At 40.5% G+C, this 17,409-nt stretch overlaps 3 protein-coding genes and 1 long non-coding RNA gene across 6 annotated transcripts in view; 3 read left to right on the forward strand and 1 right to left on the reverse strand.

Annotated features, from left to right (window-relative positions):
* LOC135439306 (uncharacterized) overlaps positions 1-17,409 on the reverse strand; it is a 45,950-nt gene that overhangs the window by 1,137 nt on the left and 27,404 nt on the right. The gene's annotated exons all lie outside the window — the stretch shown is intronic.
* Positions 9,974-11,394, forward strand: LOC135438979 (phenoloxidase-activating factor 2-like). The gene is made up of 2 exons (XM_064697551.1): positions 9,974-10,297; positions 10,362-11,394. Exons 1-2 carry the CDS (start codon positions 10,148-10,150, stop codon positions 11,211-11,213), a joined length of 1,002 nt encoding a protein of 333 aa, XP_064553621.1. The 5' UTR covers positions 9,974-10,147; the 3' UTR covers positions 11,214-11,394.
* Positions 12,886-14,390, forward strand: LOC135439379 (uncharacterized). Its single transcript, XM_064698101.1, has 2 exons — positions 12,886-13,072; positions 13,133-14,390. The coding sequence occupies exons 1-2, from the start codon at positions 13,069-13,071 to the stop codon at positions 14,314-14,316; spliced, it is 1,188 nt and encodes a 395-aa protein (XP_064554171.1). The 5' UTR covers positions 12,886-13,068; the 3' UTR covers positions 14,317-14,390.
* Positions 14,910-17,045, forward strand: Tektin-A (Tektin A). The gene is made up of 3 exons (XM_064697903.1): positions 14,910-15,382; positions 15,444-15,718; positions 15,786-17,045. The coding sequence occupies exons 1-3, from the start codon at positions 15,020-15,022 to the stop codon at positions 16,906-16,908; spliced, it is 1,761 nt and encodes a 586-aa protein (XP_064553973.1). The 5' UTR covers positions 14,910-15,019; the 3' UTR covers positions 16,909-17,045.

A 17,409-nucleotide genomic window follows, 5' to 3' on the forward strand; every position in this document is an offset into this window, starting at 1 on the left:
CTTACCTCTAAAATTCCGGCAGAAAACGCCAGATTCAAAATTGATTATTAGAATAAATATATTTTTTTGTATTATTATCGATACAAACGTTAGCGCTATCTATAGTTTTTGTGTCACTCGAGCAATGAAAAATCATTGAAAATGTTATCGATATAATATTAAAATCAAAAGCGTCTCGAATATATGTCAGCTCTAGCTAAAAATCTATCAAGAGTTTTCCTAGAGTATGGAGAATTCGTATTGCAATAGAAACATTCCAACATATAGTTATTTTGTTGTAGTTGTCTACAACCTGCTTTGTATGCAGCGTCTGCTATCAGTTGTTGGATTTCAAAAGACGAGTGCACTTTTGTGCCTCAACAAGCCCAAAAGTAACACTGGAGTCTTCTCCTCGCCCCCCTCCTTGGCCCTGCGCCGTACACCTGGGTATTATCATCAGGAGAGCAAAAGGCTGTTTAAAAACGAAAAAATATATTCGTATGGGGAGTGCCTCGAGTGTATATCAAACATGAATTTGTGTGCGCCAGTTTAGTTTGGCTTAGCTTTAAGAGCGGGGAGCAGGCGACGCCTTCTGGAACAACTTGTCGCTGGCCTGACATTATGACAGAGACTCGGATACTTGCGGGTCGCCGGGAACGCCTAGCTGACTTCCTGAACATGGCCAGATGACTTGTATGTGCCTGCCTATCTGCCTATCTGCCTGCCTGCCTGCTGCAGCGCTTCAATCCATTGTCTTGTAGACCCGTACACGTTGTCATTGGCATACTCCGCCGAATGGCAACATCAACGTACAACTTGCCGCACCAGCTGACAGCAGCGAAAGAGAAAGCCAGAGAGAGAGAACGAGAGAGAGTGAGAGAGAGAGAGAGAGCGAGGGAGGGGAAGGCAGAAAATGAGAGAAAGGCGATGTCCAGGCGCAAAAGATATGTATAGATAGATATACCGTGGCCTGACGTGGCCTGACGTGGCCAGCCCTTCGGATCAAACCGGCAACGTGCCACTTGTTAACGCACAATGGAGTCTTTTACAACACTGATTGATGCACCAGCAAGGACATTGAAAGGATGTTTGCAGCTTTGGGACAGCTTATAGATGGGCCAGGAATAAGGCCTGTGCTGTTGCCTCTAGTTCGAATACTCGAAACCAATTTCGCAAATGAGTGGATTCAATTCAGCTCTTGATAATATGGAAAACAAAGTAAGTTACATAATTTTAAGATATTTTTAAAGACATTTGCAACACTACTTTTTCTATTTAAGGAAATTAATAGGTTGGCTTTGCTCCTTCCTCTGTTGGACTACCTCTAATAATGGCTGGTAAAAAATATAACTGAATTAAAAAAAAGAAATATACTTTATCTATCTCCCAAAGCAACAAGTTATCCAGGAAACTCAGCTCATATAACTCCTTATATTATCACAGTTAAATATTCCTCCAAGCTAATCTTTCATATATTCAACTTTTTTCACACTTGCCGTGTAAGGTAAGAAGTCTTGTTAATATGATTAAACATTTACTACATACATGAATGCCTGCTCGTCAATATTTATTGCTATATTTTATATTGTTTTCCAACACAGTTTTTTTTTTCAGTTTCAACAATGTAACATCATATTTCCTTCACTTTCGCTTTTGACTCTACATTTGCCCCTCTATTCTATTTGTCCCTCTATTCTATTTGCCCCTCTATTATATTTGCCCCTCTATTCTATTTGTCCCTCCCTCTCGTGCGACCTTCACAACTAGGCGTCAGTTTACAACACTTTTGGGTCGCACTTTTTGGCAAATGTTTACTAAATATTGACAGAGCTATTATGCAGCTTGTACAAATTAATAGCAATAGCTGGGTAAACAACACTCACACACGTGCACGTGCAAAACGCACATGAAAACACTCACATTCATTCGCACACACTCACACACACTCACATACACACACACACACACACATTCACACATTGGGGAAATGCCTTTCAGTTCTAGCAAAATCTCTTGAATGCTGTTTGCATGTTTGTACGTGTCTTTGTTGGCAAATTAACACACACACACACACAAATTGACACTCATATACACACACATTTATAGACACATCCATGAGTCCTATATAAACATATACACAGGTAAAGCAAACAAAAAGCGTTGCCTACCTTTGCGGGCGGCGTATTTATTTACGCTTTTGAGCGCTTTACAACACGTAGTCCGAGAGGCGCTTCCCTGCGGTTGCCCCGCCCATAAAACATATATTTTCTTTTGCCATGGAAATACATACACATTGAGAATTGTATGAAAAAAATTTAGGATATATTGAAGTTGTGCAAATGTTTTAAATAGAAGCTAGGCACTTTTAAAAGGTTTAAGCAAATAAATTATCGATAGCTTGCCTGCTTGCACCTTAAATCGATTAAAATCGATCACCACGGGCAGATAAAATTTTTGATAACTTTCTTATTTGCCCCTGAAATCAATTATTATCGACTTTCAGACAAGTAAATAAATAACAAATGATCGGACGTTTTTCTCCTCGCCAAAAAAATCGATAAATATCGATATGCGTAGATGTTCTTCCTGGCGTTCAATTACGTGTTCAGTTTTTAAATAAAATTCTCCTGATTTTCCTTCACTTTGCACTCTCTGGCCTACAATTAGTTTATGCTGTCAGATTTATGTGTTGCACTTTTGCCAACATTTCTCGCTAATTAGACACATTTTTAAGGCAGCTTTAAACTTGGCTGCAATCCTTTCACTTTTCTGCAGTGGCTCTTTTTTTTTGTGTGCTTCTTCTATGGCATGGCTAACATAACCTTAAAAAATAATCTGGCACCTGGCAGGCGTCAGTTAATTAAGCGCGCTGAAAAGATGCCCGGCTAATGGAAAGGGTGTCGCTCGGCCGGGTCAGGCGGGGGGCTGAAGTTAGTTGACGCTGAAATTTTTGCCGGCTGCCGGCAGCCTGCTAATGAAGTTACCACAAAGTGAAAGGCGTCCAGACTACGTACCAGGCGTTAATTAATTAGCGCATTTTTTTTGGTTCATCTATTTTTTCTATTTTTCTTTTATCCCATTTTGAGCGCAAGTTTATTTAACGTTGGTCACTGGCTAATGAGCCGAGTGAATGAAAAGTGGGTCAGAAATTTGAGTCCCTTAGATAATACATATGGCCTATGGAATATAAATGTATATATATGATTAGCAAGTATTACCCGGTGTTGCCCGGCCAATGATTTGATCTCTTATACTTCAAAAAGAAAACCTTAAAAGAATGTTTTTCACGGAAGGAATTTGATAGTGATTTATATTTTTTAAAATTTATTGCCTTTTATATTAATTCAATATATATATTTTTTTAATTATCATTCAGTCAATCAGTAAGTAAACATACTTTTATTTGATCGAGTCGTGGCTTTAATTTCACATTTGGCATAAAAAAACACCAGCTGGCAATTAAATTGTGCCAAAGAAGTTTTCCGCAAATATTTTGATTTATCTGCTGGCAAATATGATACAACTTTTTACCTGTTACCCAAATCAATAGCTGACTCGCAGTGGAAATGTTAATTTTTGCAATTTACATGCAATGCAAATTATTGTAAAATGAAATATATATAAATTAAAAAAAAAAAAAGGCAACAGAAAACATGAGCTAAACAATAAACTTTTGACAGCGACTGTGCGCAGTGTTTTTGGCTTTCCAGGCACACCTGTTACAACAACAGCAACAATAACACGGAATAATACAACACCTTGGCGAAAGTTTTTTGTTTTTTTGTGGCCATTTTTATTGTTGTTGTGCCTGCAGTTGGTGTTGAGTTTTGTTTGCTTGTCAATGCAAAACAGCAGCAGCAGCAGCAGCAGCAGCAGCAGCAGCAACAACAGCAACAACAGAGGCAGCAGCGATAACAACAAAATATTTAAGAAGGGGGGGGAAGGGAGCTGTAGGTTCTGGCGAACTCGAGCAGCTGATAATACTGGCTGGCATTGCATAATGAAATCAAATTGCAAAACAATTTGCATTTTATAAAATAAAGTTTTTGTTTTTCTGTTCAAGTGAGAGAAGAAATTCTAGTTGAGCGCTCAGGGGGAAATGCCAGCTGCTGTTGTGTAGTGGGAAAGCAGGCAAGTAAACATGTCCTGCCAAGTTATCAGCATTTTCAGTATACACTCAAAAAAATGTTTGCCCTGTTGGTAAATTAGTAAAAAAAAAAAAAAAATTAAGGTGTGATTGTGCTCTTATTTAAAAAAATATTTCTAAAATAAGAAAAATATTTTATTTTAAAGAGAACATTTTCGTTTATTAAGTAACTTTGTATTAAATTGTAAGTTTTTCAAATTTAGGAACAAACTTCGTGTGACTGTAGTGGGAACATGAACGGACTGATATATACAGGCCTAGAAACAGGCATATTTCAGCCCAGTTTGAATAAGAAAGCTTTAAATTCACAGTTAACTGAATACGACTTTATTATGAATAGGGCTCTAAACATTTTCCAAATAAATCAAATTTTTAGTGCTAACTTCGTATACTTCGAGTTCCTAAGCTAAAATTAGTCCCTAAAATATTAAATTTTAGAAATATTGACATGTCTTGGTACTTCTAACAATCTTAACCATTTCTCTCCAACTATTTGCCAACCATTTTCCCATACTTAGAAAAAGGTACACATGACTCTAAGAAAACAACTTGAAGCGCCGTGAGATCGTTTGAAAATGAACAAGTTTTATATAAATGAAAACTTTATCCTCAAGTCGTTGAAATTTTTAAAGCTGTCCAAGTTCGATTGAGAATTTTTAAACAAAATTTATAAATAAGCCAAGAATTTGTCGTTTATTTTCATTTAAATATTTACTATTAAAAAATATGAAGTTTTTTTTTTGTGTTAATTCCTCAAACTGAAGCTCCAAATTTCTAAAATCAAAGTTTTTGAAAATCTCTAACGAAAAGTACAGCGAATTCTTGGCATGCTTGGGAAACAACTAAAAGATAACCTTGAAGGGCGCAGCACAAAGGCAACACTTAACAATATGATGCCAACAACACACACACACACACACACTATCACACACTCACGTACACGTAGACACATGCAATTATAGGCAAGACACGCAACACAATGAAGCTAAGCTCTAAGCTGAAATCTTGATAACAAAGTAAATAATACAAATTCTCGCAATTTTCCTGTAATTAACACATCCCCCAACAAAACAGCTGGCAAAAGGCAGACACACACACACACAAACACACACACAGGCAGACGCGCACTTGAGCGTGTATTAGTGTTGAGTGAAAGCCTGACAGGATTGCGTGCTGCAGGCATGAAACGAGAAGCCTGTTTGGGAGCTGCTTGTGGAGGGTTGCCAGCAGCGCGCTCGCATTTACAGCTCATACACAAAAGTGTTGTCAGCTCGCATTTTTATGAGGTGTGTGAACGCGAGGACGCGCCTGTGTGTGTGTGCGTGTGTGTGTGTGTGTGTGAGAGGACATGCAACCTGTGTTTGTTTATGAGCTCATGTCAAGTTTAAGTGGCGTCTCTCAGCGGCGCTTGTCTCCGCTCACTACCGACCCGCCCCGCCCGCGCGCTCTCTCTCTCTCTATCTCTCTCTCTCTCGTTATCTACACCCTCAAATGGCAAATTGGCACGTCACTTGCACTGTCTTTTGTTGTGTGTTTAGTGTTTGCAATTTGTCAGGCGGACAAGTGTGAAAAAAGCACAGCATAAGGCAGCGTGTTAATCATGTAAAAAGCAATTAAAAGCAAGACCAACACGAGCGCCCACATGCAGCCCGGCCCCGCCCCACTTTGACAGCAGCTCTTCGCCCATTATTGCAACATTTTGCATGTGAAATCAATTGAGGCCAAAAATCGGACAACAAATGCAGACGGAACAATGATAAAAATATAACAACAGCAGCATTATTTATTATAATAATTTCATTGAATAAATTGAATATTGATTGATGAATGCGTTCAACATTTGTGACATTTATTCATGTTTTTCATGTCTGCATTCATGCGTTAAGTTCCATAAATTAATTGCTATAAAAATGACAACGACATTTGTTTATCTTCTCTGTAACAAAAACAAAGGAAGCGGCCACGCCCTTAAATACACAGAAACTAACAGTTAATTTATGGGCCAGGAGCCATTAGCTTGGATGAGCATATACACTGGCAGAAAAATTCAAAAATTTGACAATTATATTTTAATAAGTTTCTCAAGTTTAAAGTGAAAGGAACTTATGTGAAATTTCATTAAAGAAAACTTTAATTTAATTGCAATGAAATGTTTTTTTTATTGAAAACTTCCTTTAATTGAAATGAAATAAAATGATCAGACTAAGAAGTTGTAATAAAAGTTCACAAGAGAATGTGTTATGTTTATTAGAATGGTGCAAACCTTGCTTCAAGTGTTTTGTACTTAATTTAAGGGATTATAAAACTTTATTTAAGTTACTGTCAGTTCTAAAGTCTTAAACAGTTCAGACTTAAACTAAGAATATTACGAATTAATATTCTTTATGTAGACTTCCACACAGTACTCGGGGCTAAGAAATTGTACACTTTCTGAGAGAATGCCTTAAACTTATTTAAAGCATGTAAACTCTTGTTTTGAGTTCGTTACATTTAATGCGAGTCACTTTTGTATTTATAGCATTTACTGAACATATTGAAATTAACAATGGTTGGGCTCAGCTTAAAAAAATATATAAAAACCCAAAGAAGTTGGATATTTTAAGAACAAAACAGCATGCAATTTTATGTCTTTTAATGCTTGAGTTTATAACAGCATTTTTGTGCAGTGTAGTAGTGTTTTGTATTATTTTATGTCCTTATATATCTTTGGTTCCTTTCAGTATCCCATATCAGAAATATATATTTCTAGCATTTTATTTGAAATAATTTTTTGCTTCCTTTATTATGCAAAGTTTCTTGTGCGAAACAGACTGCTTTATAATAATTGTTAATTTTTTTTATATTATGTATTCTCGAGAAATTGACAAACTACAGATTTTAGTTTAAGTTCTCCAGAAATATCAATTTCCATGTTTCCCTTGCTTGTTTAACTATCTATTAATAGACAATTAATAATCATAGATTTTTTAATCTTTAATTTGTTTGTCTAGGTTTTTCAATTCTTAACTTTGGTTCGTACCTTCAATGGTTATCAATTTGGCGCATAGATTTATTTGTTTTGGGCCTTTTGCCTTGAATTGCTTTTGCGCCTTTTTACTGTCTTCGCATTTGCTGTCTATTCGCTTTTAATTGTCTTTGTATTGTGGAATTTTTATTGTTGTTTTTGATGGTTGTTGTTTTTGTTGCATTCCTTTCGCTTTGCTTTGATTTTCATTGGTTTTCGTGGCGCGTAAATAAATTTCGTATCATGACATTTATTACTGACCCTTAAGCTTGGCAGCCCACAACAAGGCCCACACCAATACATTCCCAAGTGTGTGTTTGTATGTGTGTGTGTGTGTGTGTGTGTGTGGCCAAGCAGATTATGCCGCACATAGCCCACAGGATCTGGCAGGATCTGCATGCGGCTGCGTCGTTTGGTTACAATTTTCATTTCAGATTTGCTTTGCCCGCTTTGTGTTTTTTCTCATTGTTTCTTTGGCCTCGCATTTTGATTTATTTTAGCACTCAATGGGGGCTGGGCTGCCTATTTGAGGGCGTGGCAGGCAGCAGAGAAAAAAAACTGTGCGAACAATAAGCAGGAGGAGGCACGCGAATGAATATGAATGTGAATGTGAATGTGAATGAATGCAAAGATGAAGATTAAATGTAAGTGGACGACACAGAAAACAATTGTAGTTAATTTACGCATAAGAAATTAATGAAAACGAAAAGAAACAAAGGGAGGAAAAATTAAAAAAAAAAAACAACAAAAAATAGGTAAAGAATTGTAAAACATGATTTTTTTGCTCGGGCCGCAGGCCTCAGCGCGTATCTTTTAAAGTTAACTTGACTGTGAAATAAGCTGAGCAAACAGCCAACGCATTGTCTTTGTCCCGTCTGCATAATTTATTTATGTTTTCATCTTCAGATACGAGCACCCGCCCCCAACCCCGCCCCCAACTCCACTCTAGCCATACAGCGGCAGTTAATAGCGAAGAAAATGCCAGCAATTCCGCCTGAGCAAATAATTACAGGGCTTAATAACAAATTTAATATTGTTCGGGCCAAGGACGCGACGCTAGGCCTCTGTGTTTTATTTGTTTATTTTTATTTTTATATTTATTTTTTAACCCCTTGAATGAAGGCTGGCTCTGCTCTTAACCGCCCCCCTCTTAACTGTTGATTTTCTGCTCATACGTTTTATGCGTTTTAATGAGTCTGTTCTTCTGCGCTTCAATAACAATGGGCATGTCCTGGCCCTGCCGCATCTTTATGCCTTATGCACTGACCCTTTCATTTGTTGTTCATCCCCCACCCCACACACACACACTCTTAAACACACACACACGCTAACACCCTTTGACCTGCCTTGTTTGCAGCTTTAAGTTGTCTGAAGAGCTGTTGGCCTTGCAATTAGTTGTTGCTCTCTACAAAAATTTCCATTTCCATCTGATGTATCCTTTGTCAGTTGTTTTCTATCTGGCTGCAGTTGCCGTGTGTGCAAGCCCTTCAGAATTGCTTAACAACTCTTGAAATGTGAGAATTTCAAATGTTGCTCCAGCTAATTGCGTACAAGTGCTCGAGCAAATTCTCTGAAATTCCTAAAAAGGCCTTCAAGATTTCAACTAAGAGAAATAATCTTATCGAAATAAGGAAAATTCGATGGGAAACCTGCAAAATAAATGGAACAATCAAGACCTTGGCAACATTGCAAAATTGACACTAAGAAAACTTCTCGACCCCATAAATAAAAGTAGCTAAAAGACAAGCTTTTTACCGAATAAAACATATAATTGGATGGTTAAGGGGAATAAGAAGGGAAATCTGCAAGACATTTAACGGATATTTGATAAAGTTTTGGGAGAATACAGTATATGAGTATTACTTGATTTATGGGAAAAATTAAATAAATTGATAATCGAAATATGTTATTCAATTTTTAAGGGAAGAACAGCTTTATTTATCTCAAGTCCGACCGAAAATTATATGCCAATAATGTTGAGGGAAATTCGAAATGAAATCTTCAAAAATAAAAGGAACATTCAAGACCTTAACAACTCCGCGATATTGACACTACGAAAACCTCTACACAATTAAATACACAATTATAAAGTCTTCTCATTATGTAATCAACATATAATATTTAGCATATATTCGCATTTATTGCTTGTTTTTTTTTTGTATATTTTGAAACTCTGGCTATAAACTGTATGTCTTTCACATATATATATATATCTCTATATATAAAACTGTTTGTCCATACTGACTGACCGACTGACTGACTGACTGATTGACTGACTGACTGACTGACTGACTGACTGACTGACTGACTGACTGACTGGGATTGAATTTGAGAGCGAATCGTCACCCACCAAATCTTTGATTTCGGTGTGAAACACCCCTCAAATGAATGTAAACAAAGATCTCTGAAAATGTGTTTGAGGCCGATTGGATAGTCAACAAAAAAGTATCTTATAAACGTTTTTCGCCATTTTTCCACACGTGCGGGCCTCTTGTGACCTCTTCTAAACCTTAAAATTATATGAAATTACAACCATTAACAGATAAGAAGATAAAAGCGAATTTTTCTTATTCGTATTATGTGATGTTTTGATAAACGGAATATTGTTAATGATGATTCCCCCTTATTAATTCATTTTTGCCACGGCTCTGTCATTTGTTATCAGCCACTCGCATACGCACACATAAATGCATATTATGCATTATGCATATTATATACGTATATTTAGTTATATAATTTATGCAAAAATATAATTATATGGTACTGATTTTGAAAGCTCTGCTCAGTGCTGGATTTCCATTCACAAACGTCGGATCATTTCGTTAGCGCTCTGCTTAGAAATGGGAAATCCTCTTGTTTCCTTTCGTTTTTCCCTATGTTTTTTTCTACCCGCTGCTCTTCTGTGTCCTGAAGCGGAGGTAAAGAATTCTATTGGGAACATTTTCTGTAAATTATTTTCAAATAATTGTGGCGACAAGCCAGCGACTGTTTCCAAAGCAAAATCATGTGGATATAATATGGAATGTACGCCCCGATACTTGTGTGATGATACTAATGCCGTAATCAAAGATGGAAGAGCTCTAATTGATTTTCGCGCAGCCGTATTCTCAAGAAAAGACAGTCAGGTCTGTGACTGGTCTGAAGTATGCTGTTCGCTGGCTGATAAGGTGAGAGCTGCAGTAGCTAAGGCAATGGTTAAGTAACGCTCATCATGATAATAATAATTCCCAGAGATCGATTCGGGAGAAGGAATACACGACGAGAGGCTGTGGCTATAGCAATCCGAAGGGCGTCCGAATAACCATAGAAAATGCTGACGACAATAATTCGCAATTTGGCCAATTCCCGTGGATGGTGGCCATTCTGAACAAGAATTGCTCCAGCAGCCAATGTGCATATGAAGTTCTGGGCGGTGGCAGCCTCGTGGCGCCAAATGTAGTTGTGACCGTTGCTCACATCTTCAACAGGGCTTCCTCGGCTTCTAATCTCTTGGTGCGGGCTGGCGAATGGGATATACAAAGCATGGCTGAAGCTTTGCCTCACGAGGACCGCAAAGTGAAGACGAAACTCATTCACGAGAGCTTTAATGTGGAAACCGGCTACAATGACATAGCTCTACTTCTGCTGAGTACACCCTTTAAACTGAACGAGCACATTGACATCATCTGCTTGCCGGGACGGCAGCTCTTCGTCGATTCGAGCCGCTGTCTCGTCACAGGCTGGGGCAAACGTAATCTCGATGATCCAGGCTATCCACACATATTGAAGAAGATCGAAATGCCATTGGTGAGTGATGCCAAGTGCCAGGCACAGCTGCGCAATACCCGCCTTGGCCCCTATTATGAGCTGCACAGCAGTTTCGTCTGTGCCGGCGGCGAGAAGGACAAGGACGCCTGTTTTGGTGATGGCGGCGCCCCCCTTATCTGTCCCACTAGCACCCAGTCTACTCGCTATAACCTGGTCGGCATCGTTGTCGGAGGCGTGGACTGTGGCAATGAGAATGTGCCCGGACTCTATGCAAATATTCATATGCTGCAACCCTGGATCGAAGCTAAGCTTAATCAGTTTTCAATAACAAATTGAATTAAAAGCAAGTAGGAGGCTCTAGTCGGGAGAAAACCCTGAACCCTCTTCTTCCAACACCAAATGCTTCAGCAGTAATCAAAATTAATTCAAAAAGAAAACAAAGTGTCTCCTCGATAGGTCTCGAGCTCGTAATATACCGAACTACTTGCAACTCATTCATCGCTTATATATTCGCTTGGTAGAGATCAGACGGCACTGATCGATTCCAGCGCAAAATAAAACATATTTAAATTACAAAAAAAAATGAGTATTGATGATAAAAAAACGAAATTAAAATAGCAGCACAGAAAACAATACAATGCTGTTGATAGATTTCAAGGCAGACGCGCATGAATGTGTGTGTGTATGTACATGTATACAGAAATTCTTGGAATTGGCGCTTGTTGCCGCTGATAGGAGAAAGGTCAAAACATGTTTTCTTTAATCAATTCTGTGCTTCTTAGCCGATCCTGATGAAATTACCTACAGTGCATCTTATTGAACTTTAGAATATTCGTGTATTATCAAAAAGTCAATTGCATTTAAATTGTGGCTTATATTTGTGGGCAGAATAAATTGGTGTTTTTACTTGATTTATAGCTATGAGGTAGTAGCGGAGAGGTGGTGGTAGCTATAATATGAAAGATACTTGATATATATATACTATTTAGAAGCTACATGTCAAGTTTGCTGACTCTAGCTCTTATTGTATACCAAAATTGCTCAAATAACAGGATTCCGATATTCCTAGTCGCAAGCTCCCGACTAGAACCTCTTACTTGCTTATATTATAAATTGGATATTATATATAAATTTATATTATACCAGCTACTACCCATCTTGATCTCCACTTCTATTTAAAGATATGTTTTGACCCGCATGTGCCACTAAAGAACCTACCAAATAATTTATCACAAAGATTAGTTCGAGGCCGATCGGATGGTTAACAAAAAAGTTTCACACAAACGTATTTTGCGATTTTTATATACATACATGCGGGTTAGACGATAAAAGCGAAATTTTCTTATTCGCATTATGTGATGTTTTGATAAACGGAATATTGTTAATGATGATTCCACCTCATTAATTCATTTTTGCCACGGCTCTGTCATTTGTTATCAGCTACTCGCATACGCACACACATACATATTATAGATACTTGATATATGTATACTATTCTAGAAGCCAAATGTCAAGTTTGCTGACTCTAGCTCTTATTATTTACCGAAATTGCTCAAACAACAGGATTTCGATATTGATTTTTATCGATTACATGGAAACGGGGCAAATTATCGAATATCGGAAACAAACTCGATCTGCGCGGGCACTAGGAGGACTTACAGCTATTTTGGGTTCTGAGATCGTTGCGTTCATACATACGGACGGACGGACAGACGGACATGGCTAGATCGACTCGGCTGTTGATGCTGATCAAGAATATATATATGTACTTTATGGGGTTGGAGATGCTTCCTTCTGCCTGTTACATACATTTGCACAAATTCATTATACCCTTTTTACCCATTTTCAATGGGTACAGGGTATAAAAATCAAAATATAGCTCGTTCAATTTTCAAATGAGAAATAAAGAAAAACATATGTAGATTACACTTATCATTTGCTGCTAGGTGTAATAAAGTGAGTGTATGAAAAAGTTACCAAAATTGGGGCAAGATTTATATAAAAATCCTTTTTTGAATAAAATCAGGCACCTAGAATTTCCTCTCAGTGTTTGAAAGAATTGTTTATATTAAATTCAAAATTATTCACTGCTGAAACTTAACTCTTTGCATAACCAGCTAATTGTCACAAAATTATTTGTTTTTGAATTGGCCAAAAAGTATATTTAGGTACATAATCTAAAGATTTAAGAATGGGTAAGTTAAAATGATATTTGATATGTGCTGAGAAGTGTGTTAACGGAACTTATTCTTCAGACCCGCCGCTGTTTGTGCCATGCGATCTTGAACAATTTCGCGATCCAAACAAGAAACTCGTCAAAGCAGCTGCCTGCGAGGAATTGGACAAGCTTAGCGCCCAGGATGAGATCAGTGTGTCGAGTATTATATCCGCTCTGATAAGACCCATCGAACCGTCCGATGATCAGTATAAGCAATGCGATTGGGAAATCGATCCCAAGAAATTTCTGCCTGTCAAGCAGGCTGTTATTTTCAAGGAGCAGCTGTTCATCTCCAAGTTGCGCAACACCAACTGCAAGCTGAGCGAGAACCTAAAGGTCTTCTTTGAGCGCGAACTGAAGCAGATCGGCAAGTTCTGTCTGAACGTGGAGGAGGCCTACGATGGCTACGTCATCTACAGCAGCAGCAAAATGAAGAAGGGCAAGGGCATTACCGAGTGCGGACACCAGCTGAAGGGTAAATACGATGATCAGTTTCTGTTGATCTGCGAGAAGCGTTCGGAAACGGATCGCATCGATCATGCGGTTGTCGAGAAAACGCTGGAAGTGCGCAACCATGCGGATATGTATCTCACGGCCATACGCGAGACGAAAATCAACGAGGAGACCCAAAGGTTCAAGGCCACCATTGATATCAAGGACCGTGATCATACCTTCGTCCTGGACGGTGGCATACAGGTGCTCATGCGGCATCTGGTCTGTCACAATTTTGTTGGCACCTTCGAGTACTACACGATGAATCTGTACGGCCGGGTGTTGCGCTGCAATCTGGTCGTGCACAAGGATCGCAAGCTGGTGCGCATCTTCTATCGCACCTACAAGAATGCCATCCACATCATCACACAGCAGTGCTTCAACGATGAGCTGCAGGATGTGGCCGAGACCTTCATGACGCCCGAGGGTCGCATTGTGCTCCACTTCTGGCGCGGCTACAACTATTTGATGCACGCCGTCTGCGCCCCGCCCAAGAAAAAGGAGCGCATCATACCCAAGCTGGAGTTGATGTGGCGTCAGAATGTCGTCCTTGCACGCAAGTTTCGGGAACTGAAGGCTCTCAATTATGAAAACACCACCAAATATCTAGAGTCGAACTCTGAATTGGCCGACTTTATGCAGGATTATGTGTTGAATGTGCTGCGCTATAAGCCCAGCAATGTCCTCGAATTTTCGATTATGTTCTTCCAAAACATGGTTGACCCATGATGAAGGCGACTTTGCTAATCACATGAACTTTAACAGAATCAGAAACAATACAAACAACTTTTAACGAAAACCAACTTTAGCGGTCTTTTCTTTAGAAAAGAAAATATGTTTCAATTTCCCCGATTCAATGTAGAAAATTACACATTAATTTAAAGCAAAAATTAAACATATAACTATTTTTCCACTTAAAGTGGTGGATTTATCTGAAAAAGGTGAAAGACGCTTGAGCTGAAAACGAAAAAGTTCTGTGAAACCAATTCCACGCTTAGTGAAAGGCAGCTTCAGCATTACGTATGGTTTGGGCTGTGATCAATAAATCGGAAATTTGTGATCAGAAAGTTTTTGTACTACATTATTGACTCCAGATGGAAGCAGGAATGTAAAACCCATTTTTTGCCAAATTGACTATATTTCGTTGTCCTGTGAGGATAATTGCTTAATTGGTTTCTTCCCGACATTTATAAAGTTTCTTTGTATTTGCATTTTAATGGTTATCCCACATCCATAGGTCAACCCAGCAACCAAATTGAATAACCAAAGCAACCTATCGCATTATTTACAACCCTCAAACAAAATGCTTTGGAATTGTCAGTTACACTCCGAACTTTGTTGGTAGCATTTAACATACGTTGAAAAAAAGTGGAAATTAGTTAAAAATATTTTTTTATATTTGTTTTGTTTTCTGTACTGAAGCCATTTAAAGATGGCGTGTTGCAAGGAGAAGGACCTCTATGCCGGTGGTGGCGATTGCGACAACCAACCTATCGAATTGCATCCAACCTCGGCTTGTCCGGCGCCATTGATCTGTCCCCCGCCACCGGAGATGGGACCCATTCGCCGACGCAAATGGGAACCGTCGCCCGTGGGCATTGTGCCGCCCACAGAGGAAGAGCAGCGTGAGATACAAGAGTATCTGAAGAAAGTGGCCGTGGAGCCGGCACAGGAGCACCATCAGGTGCAGGCGGATCTGCAGGCGGGCATCGATGACCAGCAGCAGCAGCTGCTTGACATACAGCAGGAGCAGGCCCGAAAGGCGCCCATCAAGACGGAGGAAATGCAGTTCGCAGTGAGTAGCATGATGACAATTCCCCATCCCTCTCTCTCTCTCTCTCTCCCTCTCCCCATAGCGTTCCATTAATCCCGATGCGGATAATCTGCACAATCCGCCGTGCTATCTGCCGCAACCAGGCGACGATTTGCCGCCCAAGGATGGGATGACGCCCATGGGACCCATTGGCCACTGGGCCACGGGCAAAGTGGACTGGAGCCCGATGGCGGGTCTGACGGGCACACGACCCGTTGTCGATAGGTATTCGATAACACGTTTTAGCTCGAACGAATGGCGCGCTAAGAATCAACAGACGGTCCAATATGTCAATTCAGTGTTGGACAAGGCCGATAAGTAAGTCATTCAAGCCAACAGATCTTCTCTTCAACTCACTCCTTCACTCACTCTTCAACCTGCACAGAAATCGGTTTAGCTCAACGACCGAGTATCAGCGGCTCACGGCAATGGTGACCAAGACCCAGAACGAGACGACGGAGAAGCTGAGGCAACGCTCGCAGGTGATCTGCAAGTGGAAGAGCACACTGGAGAACGCCATCAGGGCGATGACGGATGAGATCTTCATGGTTGACGAGGAGCGGAACAGGCTGCGCAAGGCGCTCGTAGTGCTCGGAGTGCCCGAGTCCATTGTGAAAGAGTGCATCGAGAAGCGCTGCGGCCGGCCGGACACTGAGCTGGTGCGCGACAATGCCGAGGAGGAGCTGGTCAACGAGCTGGCGCTGATAGCCGAGATCAGGCGGCAGCTGAGCAAGACCATGGATGACTTTGAGGCGCAGCAAATGGAGAATCGCGCGGCCAAGCAGCGTCTGGAGTTCGACTGGAGCGACAAGCAGGAGGCCTACGAGATAGACACCGTGAATGTGGGCTTAAACAATACCTCGCGCACAATTATGTTCCATGTGGGCGCAACGCGCCAGCCGCCGGAGCAGTCGTCGGAAAAGTACTGGGAACACTTCAGCCTCGAGACTCTCGAGGAGTGCGAGAAATGCCGCCAGAGATCCGCCGCGCTGCGCAGCATACTCAACGCGATTCTGTTGAATGGCGCCCGGGATATACGCACTCAGGCCGATGTCGTGGAGAAGGCTCTCACATCGCGCATCAACTGCACACAGGAGGCGGTGCAGCGCTTCGAGAATGATCTGCATCGCGTGCTGCAGGATCTGGCGGATACGGAGATGCGCATCGAGCAGCTCCATGGACGCATTCGCAGCTTCGATGCCGCCATGAAGGTCGCCCAGACGCGCATGCACAATCGCAGCTTCCGGCCGAACGTGGAGAGCTGCCGCGACGTCGCCCAACAGCGCCTCATCGACGAGGTGCACACCATCCAGAGCAGCGTCACGGCCATGCTGCACGAGCTCAAGTCCGCCGAGGAGACAAAGGAGGCGCTCGTCGGCGTCCGCAGCGCCTTGGAGCGCGAGATTATGCTCAAGCGACGCACCCTGTTCGTGGACAGGGATCGCTGCATGGTCCTGCGCTCGCATTACCCATCGGCCAATGCCCTCACCGGTACGGGCGCTTTCTAAGTGTCTTTATATATTTATGTATCTCTATCGCTGTATATCTATATATCTACAAATTCAATGTCCGAAATTTAAAGTCTTAACCCTTGTGTGTCGCATCAATATATTCAGTTAAATAAAATAGTGAGCGAAAGTGAGAATGTTGAATGGAGACTGATTTTGCGCGCTTTCCTCTTTTTCGTTGCATGGCCTGTTGCAATTCTCAAAGTGTTAAAGATTTGAATGTTTGAAGCTGATTTGGTCATTTATAGAGATATTCTTCAGGGTAAGCTGCAATATAATCAGTTCTTTTTCAAGGCGAATATCAATTCCTATAAAAGTTTGTTATTGAAACTGTGAGCCAATGGCGTTCAATGGTAACGCTTAGACTTTCTGCCTCATGACCTCATTTTCCCATTTTCAATACCCCAGAGACTTTGGAGCATTTCCTTTTCTGTCCCAAACATGTGCACAGTTTGTAATTCCCTGACCTTGCCCACGCAGTAACCCAAATCTATGGATTTG

The sequence above is a fragment of the Drosophila montana genome, unplaced genomic scaffold, assembly GCF_035044405.1.
Source record: "Drosophila montana isolate Dmon_TW-CO22-7 unplaced genomic scaffold, ASM3504440v1 contig_402_1, whole genome shotgun sequence".
In the NCBI taxonomy this organism is placed as follows: Eukaryota; Metazoa; Arthropoda; class Insecta; order Diptera; family Drosophilidae; genus Drosophila; species Drosophila montana.

What these genes read in the sequence shown, in the direction of transcription:
- LOC135438979 (XM_064697551.1), top strand. Translation starts at nt 10,148, where the DNA reads ATGGAATGTACGCCCCGATACTTGTGTGATGATACTAATGCCGTAATC. An exon ending in GCTGTTCGCTGGCTGATAAG is followed by an intron (nt 10,298 to 10,361) that starts GTGAGAGCTGCA and finishes AATAATTCCCAG; the next exon opens with AGATCGATTCGGGAGAAGGA.
- Tektin-A (XM_064697903.1), top strand. Translation starts at nt 15,020, where the DNA reads ATGGCGTGTTGCAAGGAGAAGGACCTCTATGCCGGTGGTGGCGATTGC. An exon ending in CGGAGGAAATGCAGTTCGCA is followed by an intron (nt 15,383 to 15,443) that starts GTGAGTAGCATG and finishes CTCTCCCCATAG; the next exon opens with CGTTCCATTAATCCCGATGC. An exon ending in GTGTTGGACAAGGCCGATAA is followed by an intron (nt 15,719 to 15,785) that starts GTAAGTCATTCA and finishes CAACCTGCACAG; the next exon opens with AAATCGGTTTAGCTCAACGA.